The sequence below is a fragment of the Epinephelus lanceolatus genome, chromosome 15, assembly GCF_041903045.1.
Source record: "Epinephelus lanceolatus isolate andai-2023 chromosome 15, ASM4190304v1, whole genome shotgun sequence".
Classification (NCBI taxonomy): Eukaryota; Metazoa; Chordata; class Actinopteri; order Perciformes; family Serranidae; genus Epinephelus; species Epinephelus lanceolatus.
Genome location: NC_135748.1, coordinates 35718251 through 35741253, shown reverse-complemented (window position 1 = coordinate 35741253; position 23003 = coordinate 35718251). Strand labels below are relative to the sequence as shown.

The window sequence follows — 23003 nt, the reverse complement described above, 5'->3', positions numbered from 1 at the left end:
GTCAGGATATAAAGATGTAAAATATAAAGTCAAGATATAAAAACGTTTAAGGAGTAAAAAAGCAAAAATCAGTGCCTATTAGAGTAACAACAAGGTAAGGTAAGTACGAGAGATACTAAAATTGAACTAAAATGGGGGGAAAATGCAGATTGTGCCTGATAATCAGCTTTATATTGTATGTGACGTGACAATGAGATGTAGTACTGCTACTTTTTCAATTGTATAGTAACATATAGCAAACATTAGTCCCTGATTCTCTCACTGTGATATTGGGCTGTTCTGATTACTCTGTGACTCTTTCCCCTACATTACAGCAAGCTCTTATGTTTGGTATAGTCATAGCAAAAAGGGTTATTTTGCAAGAATGGAAATCTGTTTCCCCTCCTTACTTTACAAAATGGCTAGATGGCATCATTTCTTGCCTAAATCATGAAGAAATCCGGTACACTCTGTCTAACTCCCTCCAGCTTTCTAAAAATCTGGGGACCCTTTATTGAACTTACCGAAAGGGTGAGAAGTCAAGCTGACTAACCACATTGTGACACAGTATGAACTGGCGAATAATTGTACTGTTTTTCCTCTGGCTGGCAGTGTGTTATCGTTTATCTTACAATTTCTTAAAATCCCTATTATTATTATTACTACTATTATTTTTTGTTTTGTTTTTGTTTTTATTTTCATGTATTTTTTTCTGTCCTGTATTTCTTATGTCCATGATTGTGAATTGTTAGTGTTAAAAACTCACAAAGAAAATCTATAAAAAAAAGTTGTATTGTTAATGATATTAAGAAACTGAAATAACACATGACATTGTCAAGTGATCATGATATTTAAAAGTAATATTGCACATGATGTTGAAAAATTCAATTCAATTCAAAGGCATGAGAAACACACATTTATTTTGCAGAAGCAATTGTAAAATAAAAACGAAAAATACAGACTCATTTGCCCTTTCCTGACCCAGCAGTCAGTGATTTCCATTCATTTCAAGACGGTATAAAAATGAACTTAGTAGCTGTTCTTAAGATAAGTCATACTGTAAACCTAGCAGTTTACTTCATAGAAGCTGATTAATCGATGGTTAACACATTATCTGGTTTCAGTTTTTCCAAGTGTGAGATTTTGCTGTTTTTCTCCTTTTTTACACATTATTATATAAATAATGTTTGGATTTTGTTCTGTTGGTCAGACAAAACATGTACTTGAATATATTACCTTGGGACCTAAAAAATATGAATGACATTGTCACTACTCTCTGACATTTGTAGATTTTAAACTGGATGATAAGAAAAATAACTGACAGATAATTTGAAAAAACAACAACAATTGTTTTCAACCCTACACTAAACATCACGTCTGGTTTTGTTTTTTTTTGTGTAAGTCACTATATTTGTGCATATTACAACAGTACAGACATTTTCATGCAAGAATAAAGTATTTTTTCAAAACTGGACCAACTCAAAGTTTATTATCTATTGATGTTTATTATGGGGTATATAATATGTACTTGCAGCAGTTAAGCAGATTTCATGAGGTTAGTACTTGCATAATTCCTGCAGTTTTTAGGCTGTATTCATGGTTGAATGCACTTATTTTAGGTCTGTTTGGATAAAAGGGTGAGCAAAATGAAATTTCTGTAATTCAGTAGTGTAGGCTTGTAAATTTTAAATAATGGCTGGCTGAAAGGTATTAAAGATACACAACATACTGTGGAACTGGTCTCTGGTTATAAATGCCACAGCCATCTCTAACCAGAAGTATTTGAATAAGATGTTGCAGGTTAGCGCACAGATTCAATCCCAGACTGCAATACCCCAACATACATTATAAATCAAATAGTACTGTTTAGGACCTTGTTTAGATGAAATATGAGAAGAGGGAGATGTGTATAGCTAACATCCAGGGGAAAGGTTTTGCCTGACAGACTGTAATCAGGGAATGGAAATCCATTTTCACATATTAAACTATCTGTGTTCTCCATTTTTTAGTCACTTGGTGGCGCTAAATGCCTTCCTTTATTTTATAGATCTCAGCGCAGTCATTTACCCTCCCAATGACTGGACACTAAGCACAACCGTTGTCTGACCACTGGATGCATCATGGCCAAATAATATAGGCTGATTACATGAGGAGACAAACGTAGGGTGCTCAGTGTTGCTCAGCAACCACATGATTCAGTTAACATTCTAGAATTATGTTGCTGAGTGACAACAGACCATCAGTTCTCCACTTTTTCCTCTGTTCTTTTAATTCAAAGTGTTAAAAATCAATGTAGTTACATGTTGCATAAATCTTTTGCATGTTTTAGAAATTGTTTATGTATTTTGTATTGTCTCATGTGTATACTTTGCAAGAACGCTATCTATATGTTGCTTTTTGAAGGAATATAGCCGAGCCAAACTATGAGTTGAGACTTAACATAAAAAGTAAGACGGATATGGTTTTCATTACTGCATATCTCAGCAAGCACATTTAAGCAAGTACAATAGGCTACTGCTCATATAATGGCCTATTGAGATACTTGTAGGCTACTTTAGTTGAGTGTTTCCATTCAATGCTAATTTACTTCACTAAATTTATGTGACAGCAGTGGTTGGAGGTTACTTTGCAGTGTGAGGCAAATTCCTGTATTAATATGCTGAGTCATTATGATCTGGCTCTTATAATAATTACTTTGTGTATTTTATATACTCACATAATGTTTATTGGTATAGTTGTTGTTTAACTGTGTGTACATATGTTATGTGTGTGTTCCACAAAACTAAGGATATGCATACATAAGAGACTTCACGTATAAACCACTGGAAACTGGCGAGGAGAGGGTTAAGGATTCTGCTCCTTGCAGATGTCTGAGGTGTAAAGGGTGAAAGTAGGACAAGTCAAGTCAAGTCAAATCCATGTTTAAGAAAAGTCAAATAAGATCCTGAGTGAAGTCATATGCACACAGTTGCTGGGTTACTGGTGGTGAGTGCTGATGCAATGTGTTGTAAGAACTGGAGATGAGACTGCCCAGTGTAGTACTGGTGGTGGCTCTCGACTTGTGTCAACTGGTATTTTAATTACCAACTCTCAACTTCTACTTCACTAAAAGCTGACTTTTTTTTTAGCATCTTTCATGACAGTGGAGTAAGATTACATATGAAACATATAATCTTCTAAAATACACTGTTATAAAATGGTTTCAAAAGTTCTACCTCCACCTGATAAAACATTAGAACCCTACTTAGACATTAGTGCATAAGTTATAATCACCTAATGTTTGTATGTTTGTTCTTACGAATGTGTCTACATAATGACAATTATTTTGCAGATAATACTTTTAATTAAGATTTTGTATGTTAAAGTTTTACTTGTAATGTTTTTTTTTTTTTAATAGTGTGATAATCTTTTAATATAGCACTATTTAAAACATGCACTTACAAACCACATCACATATAGAATAAGATACATTCATTCATTTATGTAACCGCTTACCCAGTTATACTGAGCCTATCCCAGCTGACACTGGGTGAGAGGCAGGGTTCACCCTGGACAGGTCACCAGACTATCACAGGGCTGACACATAGAGACAGACAACCATTCACACTCACATTCACACCTACGGACAATTTAGAGTCACCAGTTAACCTGCATGTCTTTGGACTGTGGGAGGAAGCTGGAGCACCTGGAGGAAACCCACACTGACACGGGGAGAACATGCAAACTCTGCACAGAAGGGCTCCGAACCAGGAACCCTCTTGCTGTGAGGCAACACCGCCTATGGAATAAGACACATATAAATATTTAAGCATACATAAATACATACAGACCCATATGTATGCATGATACATAGACAAGAGTTAAAGTTCATGATCAAAATTAAAATAAATAAATAAGGGTAAACAGAGAGTATTTATAGAAAGGCCAACCTTTAGAAGTGAGTTTTCAGCAGCTCTAATGGAAAGGCTGTGTCAAAGTTTAGGAGCAACAATCGCAAAAGCACGGTCATCTCTGGGTTAAAAACAAATGGGAACTGATTAAAGGCCCTGATCAGATGACTGAAGTTGCCAACTGTGAGAATAGGGACTCAAAACCTCTACTACATATGCAAGGGCCATGTCATGTAAAGCCTTTTATGTCATTAATAAAAGTAATAAAATCAGTTCAGTGTTTTATTGGAAGCTAACGAAGGGGGGCAAGTATTGGGGTGATGTGGAAAAGACAACTAGTTTTTGTTAACACCCTGGCAGCTGCATGTTGCACCAGTTAAAGACGAATAAGTGAGGACTGAGTAAAGCAAGTAAAGAGGGAGTCAACAAAAGTCTCAGCGAGAAAAGATTAAGGTGTGCGCATCTTTAAGTTCCTTGTGTCTTTGCTGGTGGTATTAGTTGAGTTCTGCAATATTTTTTAACTGAAAGAGTGTAACTGACACTGAAACATGTTTTGTTTTTTTTGTTTTGTTTTTTTTTACACTTTTTACATTAAAAAAATCTGACATAACATTTTTTTCAATCTAAAATACTATTTTTTTTTAAAAAATCCTGTTTTTATATCTTTACACACAATTGTTGGGATATACTCTGCGATGATACTCTTTTAAGTTTGCTTATCTAATAAAAATCAACTCAAAGATAGTGGGTCCCTTGAACACATGACCTGATATACACTAGAGCAAAACATGATGAAGCAGTATTCTGTTATCATGCAGCACAAACCTGGAATAACCTCCCAGCTGATGTAAGACAAGCCCCGACTCTGAACACTTTAAGGTCAAAGCTAAAGATATTTCTTTCTTACACTGCCTACTCCACTCTGTAATGACTGCAACCTTACTCTTTAACTCAATTTTTTATATCATTTTAAATCATCTTTGCACCACTTGTCTGCACTCTTTGCTAGTTTTAATGGTGATTTTTTCAATTGTAAACATTTAGTAATTAATTTCACCTTTTATATGTGTTTTTTCTCTTTACTCTTTTCTACATCCTTTATCATGTTTTATATTCTACTGCTCTGTAAAGCACTTTGAGTTGCCCTGGTGTGTGAACTGTGCCACACAAATACAGCTGCCTTGCCTATATGGACAGCTGTAGGCCTAGAGATGGTTATGTGTTTTCCTCTTGACCTGACACTGCCTATGATAGGCGGGTGTTTTGGGACACATGTTGATAAACACCCAGGTCAAACGCGACAATGTAAACAGGCCTATCAGTCGCGCTCGGCTGCGTCTCCGGAAATTTCCACTTCGATGAGACTGCAGTAGTTTCCCAACAAACATGTCATGTACAGCACCTGACCCAGCTTACATCAGTTCAGACCACGCCCACAGAGCGAACCCTCTCATTTTGCCATTTCCCATTGGCCACTATGAAGGTGTGTCACTCAACGTGACGTCAGCAGCTGTACATAACACGATGTACATATGGTAATAAAACTTTATTACACGTTATAAACGCTTCACAAACAACCTAAAAGAAACTTAAATAAGCTGTATGTGTTCATGTTCAAGTTAGGGCGTGTTCTCATTAGTCTGAGTGTAGCAGCTCATGAATATTAAGTAGCCAGAGGAGCAATAAGAACGGCCTCTTGCACCAGCGCGGCCACATTCAGCATCCAGCAGCGCAACATCTCTCCGCGCTTTCGTCAGACTTTCTGCGCGGTGTCTGGGATCGGATTCACTTCAACTGGGACGACTGGGATTTTCAAAAATAAAAATGGCTTTGAGAGGACCTTTATCCAGTCTTCTCAGGACTCAACTGGGACACACGTGTCAACAGAGCAGGGCTCAGTCCGTGGCTGTGCTGGGAGCTCCTTTTTCAAGAGGACAGGTAGGAAAAGATTTATGTGACTCCTTTATTTTTAATATTTAACATCATCAGGACAGATTTAACCCCCTGGTGTTTATTTTACAGAAAAGAAGAGGTGTGGAGCACGGCCCTAAAGCCATCAGAGATGCGGGGCTCATCGACAGGCTCTCCGGTTTAGGTAGGTGAATAATGGAGCAGCCGGTGCTGCTGCGTTATGTAACAGTGGATGGGTGGGAACCTGCAGGTTGCATTTAGACAGATTTAACGTCTTCCTCCGGTGGCTGCCACTGTTACATCACCCGGAGGGCTGTAAATATCAACATCCAACACATAGGCTTGGAGAGGTTATTTAGGCTCACATGCGTTTGGGAACAAAGTGATCCCTGCTTTAGTCCACTTTAAATCAAATCCTGTCACCTACATCATAGATTATTAACAGGATGTGTATTTAAACAGGATAAATAACCATAATCTCCATTTATTAGGCATTTTCAGGCAGCAGAACAGCATGAACTGAAATCATTATTATGTAAATCCCGGTTGAAATACTGTAACAATGAAGTAATGGCGACTCCAAACTCTTAAGAGCTTCATTCAGTCCCCGCGGGCGCATCTACTGAAGCGATGCCATACATGGGCAAGAATAAACCACCATGGTGAAACACACCGTGTAACACAGTCTGCGTTTTATTTTCTCAGCCACATGTCTGGTTTAGTCATTCTTGTCCGGGGCACATGCTCGGAAGGGCGTACAGAGGAAGAGGATGGGCTGATGTATTTCCACTGTGTCGTCACTGCAGACAGACTTTCCCCCCTCTCTCTGTAATTACTCTTTTATGCGTTTCCACCCACCTGCGGGCAGTTTCCCGTTGGACACAGGAGTGCTGCTTTGAAGGATGAAATGGGAAACCTCACACGGAAAGAATGCGCTCTTTATTTTAGGCTTAGGCCAATGAGGTTGTATTGTGACTGTAAAACCACGCCTCCTAAAATAACAAAAGAGATTGGTGATGTAGTGGAGGAATGAGTTGCAGTAACAGTAAGGACAGGAACACTGTAAAGTCACTATAAAGTCAGCCTGGGATACTGCAAGTCTATCTGTAGTGGCACAGATGGGGGTGCAACAAAAAATAGATCGTGATATTATGTTTTGTGATACTGTGTCATTATAACAACAAAATAGTAACAATAACAGTAACAAAAGTATTTTTAATTTTTTAATTAATCAATAGTTTAAATTTACATGCAAAGATTCATGACAGCTGAGTTATTATAATTTTCTATTTTTTGTTAGTTTATATTTTTACTTTGTTTTTAATTTTTCTGCTCAATTCAGTTCAGTTTTCATTGTTTAATAATGTAAAGTTGTACTTAAGTTTTTATTACTTTTAGTAATAGTTTTCATTTTTTTACTGTAATATGACTGGTATTTGTCAACATTTTAAAAGTTCAGAATAAGTATTACATGACTCATATACATGACTCACGTAGACATTCCTGTCTCAATATACAATGCCTCTCCTCAAGATTTTTGTGGTGACAAATTGGACCAAATGATCAAAGAATAAATCTAAATACACTTCCTGTATATTCTTATTCAATTTAGTTTGTTAGTCTGTCTAATCTAGTCTCTATTTTTATTTCTAAAAAAAAAATAAAAACACCTACGGACAATTTAGAGTCACAAATTAACCTGCATGTCTTTGGACTGTGGAAGGAAGCTGGAGCATCTGGAGGAAACCCACATTGACACAGGGAGAACATGCTAACTGATCGCAGAAGGGCTCCCCCACCCCAGGTTTGAACCAGTAACCCTCTTGCTGTGAGGTGGCAGTGCTAACCAAAGCAAAACCGTGCCACTTTAGCTGTAATAACGTTGTGTAAAATTGGTTCACTTTGTGTTGTTTCTGGATTCTGACGGCAGGATAGCAGGGCTGTAATCTGTCTTCAGCCTTTGACTCTTCCGAATGTAAACTGTAACCCCTGCATCATGATACGTATTGTATTGCCAGAGTCTTGCCAACACACAACCCTAAGTCTCACACTGAGGACACACTGATACGTTGCAAGATGTAAGACATTATGTGGTGCAACAAAGACATAATGCCTTCAAATATGTGTACTATGGTTTATTGTAGCTTTTAATAATTTATCTGTTTTGTGTTTGATTAAAAAGATGGTCTATTACAAGTTAGTACAAAGTAGTGTCTTTAAATTTCAAGTTTTTAATTAAAAAACGACCTCATCATCATGCACCTGGTAGAATAATTTACTGTATAATTATTTTACAAAATAATCATAAATATAATTACTAATAAAAGGAAAAATACAATAACCTACGAGGAGGTCACTGTGTACTGGAAGATTGGAGGGCTGCCTGTTGACCCCACAGAAGCTTAACACTAAGCTATCATATGTATGATAAGGTTACTATAAATACACTCACTACAGAGTATACCACACATATAAATGTACTGTCATTACACCACACTTGACAGAATCACAGTATACCCACAAAATCACTGCTGAGTTCCACAGATTGTTGGTCCTTCTCCGTATATAATAGGAAATGACGGTTATTGTTGATGATATTGACAGCTTTACACACATCCTCACACAATGGATAATCTAGGTGTGTGACCGATCACAACAGTCGAACCTGTTCCTGCCAGTTAAACAGAAGCTCAACCAAGCATCCAGTTAAACAAACCCAGAGTGTAACAGTGTAACATTTTCCAAGGAATGCGAGCACACCTGGTCCCAGACATCTGCTTATCAGCTGTAATGAGGATGTAACTACAGTGCACACAGCAGCCATAATCTTGCATTTCACAGTAATCAGAAGCAAAACCTGCAGCCTGCCGCCGCTGCTGTAACAGAGTTTTTGAATTGTCCTGCAATCCATGCTCATGTTTGCAGCAACATAAGGGCTATTCCTGTCCTGTCTACGAATGGCAATGGGTAATGTACCACACTGGTTCCCCCTTAGATCAGCAGAGTAACACTACACTGCCATAAAGGCTCACATTGCCAGATGAACCCCCAATATGGTGGATCACATCACTTGTTTACTTCGCAGTGTGTGGCTTAAAGTAAATGGAAATTTTTCAGTCTTTACCTCCGTGGCCACCTAGTAGAGGGCGAGCTGCAGAGGCTGTAACTTGAGCTGACGTGGGAAAGAGGACAAGTGGAAAGAGCCCCGTCACGAATGTTCCACAGGCACTGAATGATGAGTCAGCGTCCCCAGACTGCAAGGTAGACAGATGAGTGTTAAATAATGCTATGGAGGCTACAGATTACACAGCGTTGCAGTCATTAGGAGTGCAATTATTTAATGAAAACAAAACAGGGCAGTGTCCAAAACCAAAAGGTTGCAGGTTCCCTCCATGCAACAGTCAGACGTGCTGGTGTAAAACTTTGCACCATTACACAATCAGTCATTGTCCACCAAGAGAGTGACTCAACCAAATTTCCTTAAATTGATGTCAGCCTCTTGTTGTGTTCCTCAGACTATTCTGTCCACGACTTTGGCGACCTCAACTTCCACCACCTTGAGAAGGACGAACCCTACATGGATGTAAAGTTCCCTCGCTCAGTGGGTGGGGCAAGCAAGATGCTGTCTGGCGCAGTGAGCAGAGCTGTCGGCGCTGGACACACACTTGTCATGCTGGGAGGTGACCACAGGTAACTAATAATCTATTAATACAGAATGTGGTGTCTGTGAACAGAACCCACCTTGAAATCATACAGTCATACAGTATTTAGGTGTCCAAAGGCTACTATAAATCACTTTAACACATGCAACAATACCCTCAGCTTCTGAATCTGACTGATGCAAACACCAGATATTTATGAGACTGTCATCTTATTTCGTAGCCTTGCTATTGGATCAGTGGGAGGCCACACCCGGCAGTGTCCTGACCTGTGTCTCATCTGGGTTGACGCTCATGCAGACATAAACACGCCCATGACTTCGCCATCAGGAAATCTCCACGGCCAGCCTGTGGCGTTCATACTCAAAGAGCTGCAAGACAAGGTGAGAGGATTTTTTAAGCTCATGCACAGACATGTTAAGCCCCCCCTTCAACCCTTCTACACAGGAGCAAGACACACAGACTGAAGGAGACGCAAAAAATTTGAAAAATAATGCCCTACGAAAGCTAACCACAGTAACTAAGCATTATTCCACTTTACACTCTATCTCTGTCCACTCAGATGCCAGATATCCCAGGGTTCTCCTGGATGAAGCCATGCCTAACCTCGAGGGACCTGGTGTACATCGGGCTGCGGGACGTTGACCCTGGAGAGTAGTAAGTGCACGCTATGACATTCTGATATGAACTTAATTTTCCATGTAAGCGCTGTGAAAATAGGTCTTGATGTTTCTGACTTTGTTCATTACAGCCACATCCTGAAGAACCTGGGTATCCAGTACTTCACCATGAGGGATATCGACAGACTAGGCATCCAGAGGGTCATGGAAGTCACTCTTGACCATCTTCTGGCAAGGTATCTTTGAGAGATTATGATATTCACTTTCTGTTAACATGGTTATATGATTATTTTATAATGTTTAACATATTTATCTTTCACTACAAATCTTTTTTTGTTTGGTATATTTGATAAAAATCAAATGTTTCCTTATGTCTGAGTTAAAATGAACCTTAAATTCTTGACATTTAACGATCTTACCTTCTTGAACAGAAACCAGCGACCGATCCACTTGAGCTTTGACATCGACTCATTCGACCCGTCTCTGGCTCCAGCCACAGGAACACCAGTGAACGGAGGTTTGACCTACAGGGAGGGAATCTACATCGCAGAGGAAATCCATAACACAGGTACAGATGACTACAAACATGTTCAGAACATCCTGTATAGACAGTGTCAGATACCCTCATGTCCTCAAAGGGCTTTTAGCATTAAATTCTAGCACCTAACTTGTGAATGTGCTGATGTGCAGGTCTGCTGTCGGTCTTGGACATGGTGGAAGTGAACCCACTGCTGGGGGCCAACCCCGAAGCCGTGGAGGCCACTGCCTCTTTAGCGGTCGACGTCATTGCGTCGTCTCTGGGACAGACGAGAGAAGGCGCTCATGTACCTGTGGATGAGATTCCCTCCGTGAAGGACGACACAGAGCAGCTGCGCCTCTGAGAGCACGAGGCAAAGCTATGAACTTTACCACGTCATCCCTGAGCATTCCACAATTCTGAATACAAGACTGTAAAGACTGAATCTAATGGTAGCTGCAGGTTTTGTTGTCACCTCTTTGCTGTTTTAGGGTTATGTTTAGTGAAGAAAAACATTTAGAAGAAGAGTTCACTTTCATGCCGGGGTGGGCAGTGTTTGTTTTTGCATCACTGGGCAGAGCATATTTCAATTCAAGCGTTATGAGAGAGACTTCTGCATCTCCTCTTGGCTTTGCTTTAGAAAATCTACCCCAATGATGGGAGGTTTTGGCCAATCACAGGTCATGTCAGAGAGAGGGCGTTCCTATCAGCTGTTCTACAAATGCAGATGCAGATGCAGATGCACGTCCCTTCAGTGGAAGCCTGATTCACTGGCGGAGAATCCTGCAGAGAAAGTTGCTATTCCAGCATTGGCACGACTGCCCGCACTACAAAGGAACCCAAAAAAGGAAGACTTATCAAACAGAGTCTAAAAGTCTGACAATAAAAGCAATATAAGTCAATATCAGCAAAGCGTTTCAGAGATGGAGAGAAAATGTTGCTGATAGTTAAGCCTGTTGCTAACCGCTGTAGCTAATTCAAGTGATGATTCAAGTTCATGTTTATGCAGCTAGCTAGAGTCTCGAATCACAGTGTGTCATCCTGGCCCCCAGGAACAGCGCCAGGCTTTGACACCAATATTACATAGTAGCCAAACATGGAATTACAACGTTCGTCACGTGATGTCAAGTGGCCCAAAAATACTTTTTTCCATGGACTTCAATTGTGAAAGAGACGAAAAAGAGACACGAAATGTCTCTTTCCACTATCTGAATTTGATCCATTCCATCTGATAACATCTCGAAAGTATAGAAGAGCCGCACAATTAAATCTTTTTTATCCCCAAGTTAGCAGAGGGCTAAACCAGCAAGTTAGCTGCTTGCCTGCCCTTAGTCTGTAGTGCGCTTGTTCTCTGGGCCCTATGATAAGGAAGATCCAAGTAATTTCATAACGCAGAAATTAAACTTTCTTGGCTTCATTCGCCACCGTGCAACTTTCAAAAGAATAACTGGGGCCCTACCTGTATCCAGTTATTTTTATACATCCACGATGTCACCCCAAAGGGCTCTGCGGGCCCACGCGTTTGCAAGGAAAACAGGATGATATCTCTTGTGGAGTTGCTGCCTTCTAACAACATCAGGATGACAATCACAATCGAGATGATTGAAAGAATGACTAGTACTCTTATGGGTGTCTGTCTGGTGGGAGGGGCTTAGGACAGAGAGGGGAGCGCTGCAGAAGGAGGACTCTATTTTCACATTCTGCTGTTTTATTTTCCAGAAAACTGTCTACCCCAGCTTTAATAATGCAGGGACAAACGTCTTTGACATGATGTTAACTACTACATGTATTGATGGAAATACTTGTCATTGAAACAGCAATACTAACTTATTTTGCTCCTGTATGTTATAGTTAAGATGTGTTAAGAGACACAGCTGCCACATATTTATTATGTGTTTGGTTTACAAGAGAATGAACCTGCCTCAGAGGTATGATAAACCAAGTTTGATGGAGTTTGGAGTCCACTGTCTGATGTGGACTCTTACAGTAGTTTTGTGGCTGTGCCAGTAACTAAAAATTAGTGAGGATGTGTTTGCACTTTTGGACCAGCTGTGGTTACTGTATTTTCTTTAGAGTTTACTTTTGTATTTTCACAATGAACGTAGAATTACTGTGTGTATAAATAACTGACTACATCAGTGTTATTTGGCTTGAGAACCGAAAATATCCAGCTTTAATTTAAATGCTGGCAAAAACAAAACAGTTATTTGCTTATTAAAGTTTGAACTGATCAGATGCTTGACTTGATGTGGCTGACTATTGTCCTTGTAACAAGGAGTCTATATTTTGGTCTTCCATAAATGTGATTACATTTTTCGTTCACGTGAACTGGTGTCTTATTTTCTTCACAGTTAGTCTCATTTATTCTAATGTAACTAACAAAAGACAGGGCAAACAGCAGCTGATGGGACTCTCATTAGCTCTGCAGGTATATGGCCATAAACCAGAGAGCTGAATAAATTAAACTTTGACAGGATGGTGGCACTAGATGAAAAATCAAAAAAGTTATTACAAATCATCTTCAAGGGAATATGGGGAATTTCATGGTAATCCATCCAATAGTTATTTCACTATAATCCACAAATGTGAACCTCATGGTGGTGCCAGCTGAATTAATTACAAATACTGTATTGTTCATTCATACATTCATACATTAACGACTGAGTGGAGGTTTGGGGAAACTCATACAATCACAAATTCATTTTTTTATGCATCAGAACAGTGCTGTAAGACTTATCAACAAAGCTGATTATCATGAACCAACCAACACATTATTTAGAAACTCACATGCTTTCAAATATAGAGATTTGGTGGACTTTAAAACTGCACAATTAAGGAATGAAGTATAAAGAATAAGATGCTTCCAGACTGTGTCCACAAGTTGTTCCAATTTTTGTACAAATTTAGAGTGAGTCAGTGTGAACTAAATGAATTTGTATGTATATAAAAATAAATATGAGAACAAATGCAAAACAAAGACATAAAAAAGTCAAAGGAGTAAATTTGGGGAACAGATCTAAAAGGGAATTAAAAGATGGATTAAAAAAAATATTATTAATGGGTAAGTTATGAGATTTTACAATGCAATGTCAGATAAAAGAATTCATAAAATCCTACTGCCCATGACTGGCATTTTAATGATTATTGAAAGACTTACTAAAGACATTTTAATACCAACTGAAGCCTTACATTTAGACTGGCGGATTCAATGCTTTTAAGATTTTTTAGTAACTGCAGGAACCCTGTGTTTAAGTTAAAAATAACCAAAATAAACTAAACTGGCTAAAAGCAAGGGGATCACTTGAGTCATTAGGATTTATCCTCTGGGAATGTAAACATCTGTACAAATGCTATGTCGATCCATTTAATAGTTGTTGAGATATTTCAGACTGGACATAATGGTGGATCAACCGACAATGCCATCTGTAGAGCCAGCATGAAAAAAAAAAGTCTGAACTACTTTAAAACTTTTATCAGTATTGCTGGTGTTATATTTACATTAATGATTAGTTGCATAAAAGAACGTGAAGCAATATTTTAGTTATAAGCAAAAACCCTCCAGCCCAACCCCCACTCTCCACCTGAGCCACACAAGCAGGTCACCAAACATGTTTTTGTACTTGACATCACACCAGGAACACATGATATCTGTGCGGAAGAAAAACACTGCGGCACTGCGGCAGATGTGCCACTTCAAGAACACAGCACTGAAAACAACCTTATCACCTATTATATGAGAATGAATTCCATAGTAACAGATGCTGTTTACCCAGCACTAACCTGACCTGTTCTGGAGCTTCAGCCTGTAACAAATTTCAGTGACGTCAGCTCCACAGCGGATGTTTTATTTAACTCTGGCTTGTTTGCCTGCCGTTCCTGGAAATATCAGATGCAAACTGGGGTTAAAGATTAGCTTTAATGATGAAGAGACTGTCAAATGAGGAATACTGAAGCCTATTTCTAACAGTGATCATTTGTATTATACAGTGATTAGACATTATTATTAACTGTTAAGATCATTGCATGTATTAAGAGTTTACACCCACTTTTCATTCACATATTTGACCGACAAATTTGGCCTCAGGTCTTCAAAAAATTAGGTCAGTACAATCACTTGGATAAAACAGATCAGACTGGTGCCATTTTATCAAATACTGTTGCTGAGTATTATACAGACGATGGCACAACACAATTGTTTTGAGCTAAAATATTCTAATCTGATCAGTTATAAATGTCCCAGTACTGCTATCAGTAACATCTCAAAAGTACAGTCACCACAGAATCTACACGTGGGAGTAAGTCGATCGTACTCAGGCTTGAATAAATCCTACATCATCTCTGGAGTCTGTAGCAGCCAGAACACAAGTCCAGAAAATCATCCTGCAGGGAATCAGTAATAATAACAGTCTGATAAAAGAAAGTGCAAATTTCAGGTCACAGTTTGTCCACAGAGTTTCTGAAGGTTTGGTCCATTAGCAGGTTTAACAATTCGACATCCTTGTCAGATGAACTCCACCTGCCGATGGACAGAATCCCCTCTTAGTGAAGGTTCCCCTTAAGACTGAATCATCCCATTGTCCTTATTTGCACTCACAGAAACAGTTGGCTGGATACAGCAGAGGAGCATTATTGCTACTGGATAGTCAGTGGAGACAGATGTATAGAGTCTGGGTTTGCCCTGGATCCAAAGCTTAGAATGTTTTTAGACGGTGTAGTTTGCTCATCATCGGAAGAACTTCAGATAAACCACTGCACCTAGAATGGCCAGCTCCATTATGATGATGATACCTAACAGCAACTTGTTCGTCACCAGCCTAAAAGACAATAAAGAAGAAAGTCAACGATTAACTGAGGCTCATCATTGTTTCACAAGCATTTACAGAAGACACCCATCATGTTTCATAAAGAAATAAATTAGGGCTGTCAAAATAACGCGTTAATTTCAATTAAATAATCACAGAAAAAATAATGGCTTTAAAAAACTAACACTGATTAATCGCATTCCATGGAGCCCTTTGACCCTGTGTGTTATTGCAGGCCACAGTGGCTTTGTCACATGATGAAGGCAGACGAGACGACACTGCTCGGCCCCGTGAATGGAACATTTACATTTAACAAAACACCCAAATGGAACTACTGATAGGAGTACCATCCTCTGCGATTTCTGCAGTGGGGAATTTTCGTTTTAGCAGTGAACCCGGTGGTCCAAGCTAGCACAGCCTCTGATGCTAGCGCTAGCAGCCAGTTTCATCAAGCCACACTCAACCAGGTGTTCACATGTGAACTGAGTAAGTCTACCTGTGACCGACTAACTAAGGCCCAATTCCAATCTGATCCCTTACAGACTCACTGACTTAGAGGCGCGTTCATGTGAAGTGTGTGAGTGTGTGAGGGCTGTCCCATTGTCAAATCGTCAAGTCAGTGAGTCAGTGAGTCAGTGAGTGAGCCCTTTATGCCCCCTTACCGTAGGTCAGCATCGATGCGGACTTACGGTAAGGAAATTACCTACAGTTCATAGCGTTGTGACGTCAAATACAGGGGTTGCCCTCGGAACACCGGAAGTGTTATATATAAAAGAGAGATATCACTATATCACTTATAGCACTTTTGATGCTTGTTTAGAAAAAACATGCATATGGTAAAAACACAGTAAATTCATTATTTTAAAGGTAGAATCTGGAGGATTTTCAAACAAAACAAAATATAGACATATACAAATGAAATCCTGCTTAATCATCACCTATGGGCTTCTACTCATGTGTGGTGGTGACTCTGTTTGCAGAGCTCCTGCCCTTTAACTGTATTTTGATGTTTCTGTGAGCTCGGCTCGCTTCTGGGCGGAGATTTCCCCAGCCAATGAGAGAGCGCAGGTGCCGTGCCCGAGCATGTCCGAGCGTGCACCAGCGCGAGCCTTGCCTGAACCTCTTCTGTGAAGCCTTCTTCCGTACCTCCGGGCTCCGTACACCCGGGAGAGTTGAGCCTGATAGGAGGGGCCGAATTTGAATGTGTATTTACAAACAGCAACTGGAAAATCCTCCAGACCCTACCTTTAAACTTACTTCTTGCCCATTTTGCAATGCAAGTGCTTGGATAAGGACTGACTGATCAGGGAGTCTATCCCTTTCACACCTTGTGCGTGCTGACAATAACCAATAAATGGTCACGCCCAGAGCCGCTGTGTGTGGTGGTAGAGGACAATTGTGTCCAAACTCCAGCAGCTTTACTACGACACATCTGCCAAAATTAATTTGAACTGAAATTTTTTAAATACTTTCACAGCAAAAATTGATGTATGTGATTAATTAATCTGAGCATGTACTTAATAAGATTCATTTTTTTAATCGTGTGACAGCTCTAAAATAAATAAATGAACTATGAAGGAAGAGAGGTGATGATATTCAGCAAAGGGCTGCAGATCAGAAATGAGCCTGTGCTGCTGCAAAGGACTCGGCCTTTAGTATAAGGGGTGCACACTCTACCAGGTGAACTACCAGGGCGACCAGGAAAATCTTGACATGAAAGGATTTTATCACATTTATGTAAAATATAGTAAACTACCAAAAGAAATCTGATACAACATTGGTGGATTACTGATAAACTAAATAATACAATTTTACACACACTGATTGATGTTGTGTGAAACACATCACCAATAGAGCTGCAACAATTAGGTGATTAATCAATTACTCGATCAGCAGAAACCTATCAGCAACTGTTCTGATAAGTGAATACATATTTTAGACATTTAAGGAAAAAAAATACGAGTTTAAGCTTCTCACGTGAGGATTTTACGCTTTTCTCTGTCATTCATGATTGTTGATGAATTTTATTAGGTTTGTACTTTTTGTTGGCAAAAAAAAAAAAAGAAAAAGAAATAAGACATCTGAAGATGTCTCCTAGGTGGCACGGTGGTATGGTGGTTAGCACTGTCGCCTCACAGCAAGAGGGTTGTTGTTCGATCCCAGGTGTGGGAGCCCTTCTATGTGGAGTTTGCATGTTCTCCCCGTGTCAGCGTGGGTTCTCTCCGGGCACTCCGGCTTCCTCCCACAGTCCAAAGACATGCAGACTGGGGACTAGGTTAATTGATAACTCTAAAAAAAGACTCATCTTTTTAATCAGGCTTTTAACTGATCTCTTTATTTATCTATTTTAAATTCCTCTTATAACTGATTTATCCATCTATTATCTATTTTTTATTTATTTTTTATATTCTTACCCTTCCTCTTTTTACGTTCTTATCTCATTTAACCTTTATCTTTTGTTATTTTAGTTAGCCTATAGGTTTTAGTTTTGATGCATTTTATGTCTCTGTTTTAGATCATTCTTACCTAGCTACTAACTCAATTTTATGAGCTAAACAGCTTTTTGTTGGGTGGGAGGGTTGGGTTTTCTCTTTTCTTTTTGTTTTCTGTTTGGATCTTTGTTGTTTTTAACCTCTGTGAGGCACTTTGTGTTACTGTTGTATGAAAAGTGCCATATAAATAAAGTTGATTTGATTTGATTTAAATTGTCCGTAGGTGTGAATGTGAGCGTGAATGGTTGTTTGTCTCTATGTGTCAGCCCTGCGATAGTCTGGCGACCTGTCCAGGGTGTACCCTGCCTCTCGCCCGATGTCAGCTGGGATAGGCTCCAGCCCCCCCGCGACCCTCAAGAGGATGAAGCGGTTAGAAGATGAATGAAGATGTCTCCTGCTGCGCTATTTTTCACTTTACTGAAACCTTTACTGACATTTCGCAGATTAAACTATTACCAGTTAATTAGGAAAATTATTGCCTTGATAGTAAAAAATCAATCTTGGAACTCATCACTATAGTCTGACGATGATATTGCCTCTGGAGGCAAGGGCCAATATTTCAGGGGCTTCCTGTGTAGCCAGCGGATATCCCAACTACTAAAACTTACTCTTCTGTGCGACAGTCATTTCGGCTAATCTTTATGAACAGATATCTGCATGTGAATGAAGATATATTAGTTAATAGAAGCTAACTCGTCGTCAGACTATGGCCGATGGGTTTCGAGATTGTATTTCAGCTGATCCACTGTTTACCTACTGTTAAAACTTGTTAAATCAATACTACTCAGACTACAACTGGACAACAAACAAAACCAGAACACTTCAGTTTATCAAATCTTGTCCCATCACCTACAGATTCTGCATACATATGCACAAGCTAGATTTTCTCTAAGATAGCGTTCTTGAGAAAATATCTCATTTTGAAAAGCCTACATATCAAAATAATAGAATAAAATGCATTTAGCTCACCTCCTAATAGACTGGCAAAGTAATCATCATTAGATTCAGTCTAGTTTAGACAGTCATAGAAAATTAGTATTGAGTGTAAAAACATAGCTGAATCTAGAGTTTACGATGGTGGTATGACTCTTGGGTCACCTGAGGGCAATGTATGTCTGCATACATGTGCAGAATCTAAAGATCAGTTGCAGCCTTAATATCATCTGTATGTTATTCAGAAAAACATTAATCAGCCAATCAGATTTCTTTTTATCAAATTATGTTTTAGTATTATCAGTGTGGACCATTTTGCCTTGTTAATGTACACAGGAGTTTAATTCTGTATACTATCACTCAAACTGAGCTCCTGTTGTCTCTTGACAGGAATACAAAAGAACAGAGAATAAAACAAACTTAAAAAACAGACATTTTGCGCATCAATTACAAAAAAACTCAAGATTACTTATATCAAATGTATAATCTCGTAGCACTTACCGCCGTGACATGGCACGAAGAATTTTTCTACTTCGACTAAGGTTCTCTCCAGTATTCGTCAACTAGAAATTAAACAAAAGACAGAATATACATATAAAAATCACTGTCTGACAACAACTAATAGTATTTTTATTTATTTTTAGTCTTTCATTTATTTTTCATTATAAAAAATTCAATTGAATAAATCATACTGACCCAAACCTGAGCTGTACCACCTGTTTTGGCCCTAAACTACTTATAAATGTTGGACTACTTTAGAAAATCTTAGAAAATATAAGAAACTAAATCGACTGAATCAAACTAAAATATCTAACACACAGTATCAACCCTCAGTAGATTAAAACAAATGCAGCATCACAGTCTCATCCTGTACAGTATCATATTAACAAATCATATCTCACTCTGTTTCTGGTGCGGTCCAGCTGCTCCCTCTGCTCTCCCAGTTCCTCAATGATATCTGTGCCGATCTGATCCGTCTCTGCGGCGATGCGCTGACTTCGCTCAATACTCTGGCTGGCATTGTTCAAAGAGTCTGTGCCCTGAAGAAGCAAGGCTCTCTGGGACTGAAGGTGTGTCTGTATAGGTGGACAAAAATATTAACCAGGATGAATAACACTAACAGTGACAGAAGAGCAAGAAAAAAAAACTCCATTCTCAGATACTTTTACTCCTTTAGATATCAAGTAGTTTTGTTGAATACATTCCAGGGTTTATTTCGCAGTAAAGTAAGTACATCAACTTTTCCTCCAACTTTTTCATTCACTTATACATCATCATTTTATTAACTTCCTGCATTTCCTAAGAATTTGTCTTAACAAAGAGCTGGAAAGACATGAAAGCTTCTTACTTTCATTCTGAGACTGAGAGCCAAAGCAAGATTTTCCACTCTTATTTTAGAGACCTGAAACACTTCCTGCTTTTAAACTTCCTTGTAACTGTTGATCACTCTCATAATGAGATGACACTGTGCACAAGCAGGATTTTTAACAAATCAAAGTCAACACTCACACTCTGTTGGTTTTGTGATGAATAGATGCCAAGATGACTTCTGTCCGCTGTCTGAGAGGAGGAACCAAAGCCTGGAGCAGAGGTTTTCATGTCCCTCTGCAGCTTGCCCAAATCCCGGTGGTACATGCGCACCTTTGTACTCATTGCATTTCTGAAGGAGGAAGGGGCAGCACGTAGCTCTTCTTCCATTCCTTGTAACTGGACACAGATAAGAAAATAGTGTAATACCAGGGAAAGGTCTTTAATACACTGCCTTTAATAGATACATTAACGGCAGTGTTGGGAGTAACGCATTACTTTTGTAATATATACAGTTGTTTTAGCAATAACAAAGTAATATAATATGTTACAACAAAATTTGGGGTAATATTATTACATTTACAGTGTCATGTAACACTGTCTCCACCTCCGTCAGTGCACTACAAGAAAAAAAACATCCCCTTAACAACCTTATTCATACAGTCCATGGTCACTACAGACTACATTGTAGAAGGGTGCCGGTGATCAGCCTAGCTGGGTCATGTCGTACTGTGCCTTATCATGTTCAGTATGTTTCCACTGATGTAACGTCTACAACGTATCCCGTTCTGCTTCTGCGTCCTAAGTCTGCATGAAAGCAGCGGGGATAAGGAGCTGGCCTCTGGTTAATTTTTTCCTCGTCCCGATGATCACCAAATCTGGCCTGGGTGATGTTGGTGTATGTTGGATGTGTTTCCAATCACATCTCCTACAACTGCAGAGCAACGCCGGCACACAGTCCCATTCTTATACATAACCCTCTCTGCAGTGCTGCTGTAGCTGACCGGCACACCGGGATCCAGCAGGTGCATCGTCCAGCTCCGGTGTTGCAATTTGCACTTGTAATTACGTCAATCATTTATTTTAAAAGGTCTAGGCTATTTAATTATTCTATATCATTTTTTCTCATGTAAATACAAAGTGGTAACCACTGTATGTGAGTACATGAATGGGTCACACCTGTGCAGCACTGGATTTGAAATGAACTGTAACAACCTGGAGCTGCTGTGCTTTGATTATCTGCTGTGAAACAACATGACCCTTATCCATTAAAATGCCTATTAGTTCTTCTGGGGTGATTTGCTGAAAGTAACACAATAGTACTAGTGTAGTAAGTAACTTATTACTCTACAAAGAGTCTCTTTCTTAGAGTCATGTGTAAAAATCTTAATCTGTAAACTAATTAGTAACTAAAGATGTCAAATAATTGCAGTGGAGTAAAAAGTGCAGTATTTCCCTCTGAACTGGACAAGTACCTCAAATTTGTACTTAAGTACAGTGCTTGAATAAATTACTAAGACTATACATAACACAAATAAAGTGGGGAATATTAGTAAGTCACAACTAACAAGAAATGTGTGCCAACACTGTACGTAAATAGATATGAGTAAAAGCAGGCCTTTATTGCACCAAGCCGTTTACCTGTGTAATGGCAGAGACTATAAAAGGTCTTATTAAAGTGCGCAGCTGGCAGTTAACACTTCCTAAACAAATAAACAGGAGAGCAGCTCACCACTTCCTCAGCTTCTCCCTGTCTCTCATCGAAAGTCCTCACCAACCTCTTCCTCTCCTCTGTAAACACAACAAAGGGGCAATTTTACGACACATAAAACACCTTTCTCATGAGTCTGTCACACAGTTAGCTAACGTTAACATTAGCTAGTAAAACAACAACATTAACCTTTTACCTCCGTGACATTTCCCGGCTCTCTCCGGCATCAGCTTCAGCTCCTCATACAGTGATTTGTAGATTTCGTGCAACTTCTCGAATTCCTCTGACGACATGTTTGCAGTAACTGTATTTTATCTACTTCGTCTTTTGTGGTAAAATAAAACTACAGTAACAGTCACGACCGTAAGTTCAGCTTCTAGTTTTGCTTTGATGATAATCAGGTCCTCGGGACTTCCGCATGATGCCTCTCATGATCCCGTCCTCCAGTGCCTAAAACCCCCGAACAAAAATAAAACACAGGCATGATTTAGTATATTTTTTTCGAACAAAAAATAAACAGGTTCAATATTACACTCTAAATAATAAAGAAAATGAGGAAAATGCTCCAAAATCTCGTTCAAAAGATTTAAAAAGCACCACGATAACAATTTTAGTCAGGCACTACGCAGACAGCTTTCACGGTGCCTTCTGGGAAATGTAGTTTAAAACAATACTACTGCTTCTTACTATAAAAATGTACAGTACAACAATTAATTTTAGTTATTTATTAAAATGGAAACTTAATTTTTACTCCTTGTAAAATAATTTTACGTAATTTTATTTAACCATTCACATATGTATGTAGTTGTTTATTTTCGTTTATTTTTATTGTACCCTTGCTTTTGTTTGATTGTTTTATCTCATATTTATCCTGTTTTGATAACGATGATAATAATAATAATAAAAATAACATTAGTAATCATTTATAGCAGTTTTCAAAACAGTAAAATAAAATAAAATATATATTGTCACTGTACTGAGGCTGTAAGTGTGAAAATTTAACTACAATCAGTAGAATAATAAAACAACAGAATTAGAGTAGGCATGAGAAATAAAGTGGTTAAACAAAGCGATAAAAACAAATAAATATACATAATGATAGTTTGACAAGTTATTGTACCTAAAAAAATTATATTAGAAAGTCAAATAAGGTTCCTGGAGAAAAAAAAGAAGTTGTAACA

At 38.8% G+C, this 23003-nt stretch overlaps 2 protein-coding genes across 2 annotated transcripts; one reads left to right on the top strand and one right to left on the bottom strand.

The window, feature by feature from the left end:
* The first annotated feature begins 5472 nt into the window (after positions 1–5472).
* On the top strand, positions 5473–12904 carry arg2 (arginase 2). The gene is made up of 8 exons (XM_033642665.2): positions 5473–5807; positions 5892–5964; positions 9296–9470; positions 9663–9822; positions 10002–10096; positions 10191–10295; positions 10491–10627; positions 10750–12904. The coding sequence occupies exons 1-8, from the start codon at positions 5694–5696 to the stop codon at positions 10938–10940; spliced, it is 1050 nt and encodes a 349-aa protein (XP_033498556.1). The 5' UTR covers positions 5473–5693; the 3' UTR covers positions 10941–12904.
* Positions 12905–14473: 1569 nt separating this feature from the next.
* Positions 14474–22263, bottom strand: vti1b (vesicle transport through interaction with t-SNAREs 1B). The gene is made up of 6 exons (XM_033642666.2): positions 22019–22263; positions 21844–21902; positions 20313–20510; positions 19706–19879; positions 19305–19366; positions 14474–15390 (listed from the first exon to the last, which is right to left on the bottom strand). Exons 1-6 carry the CDS (start codon positions 22113–22115, stop codon positions 15300–15302), a joined length of 681 nt encoding a protein of 226 aa, XP_033498557.1. The 5' UTR covers positions 22116–22263; the 3' UTR covers positions 14474–15299.
* Between the last annotated feature and the right edge of the window lie 740 nt (positions 22264–23003).

Coding starts and splice junctions, on each gene's coding strand:
- arg2 (XM_033642665.2), top strand. CDS start 5,694: ATGGCTTTGAGAGGACCTTTATCCAGTCTTCTCAGGACTCAACTGGGA. Junction 10,097..10,190: donor GACGTTGACCCTGGAGAGTA/GTAAGTGCACGC, acceptor TGTTCATTACAG/CCACATCCTGAAGAACCTGG. Junction 10,296..10,490: donor CTTGACCATCTTCTGGCAAG/GTATCTTTGAGA, acceptor CTTCTTGAACAG/AAACCAGCGACCGATCCACT.
- vti1b (XM_033642666.2), bottom strand. CDS start 22,115: ATGTCGTCAGAGGAATTCGAGAAGTTGCACGAAATCTACAAATCACTG. Junction 21,903..22,018: donor AGCCGGGAAATGTCACGGAG/GTAAAAGGTTAA, acceptor TTGTGTTTACAG/AGGAGAGGAAGAGGTTGGTG. Junction 15,391..19,304: donor CTTCGTGCCATGTCACGGCG/GTAAGTGCTACG, acceptor ATTGTCTTTTAG/GCTGGTGACGAACAAGTTGC.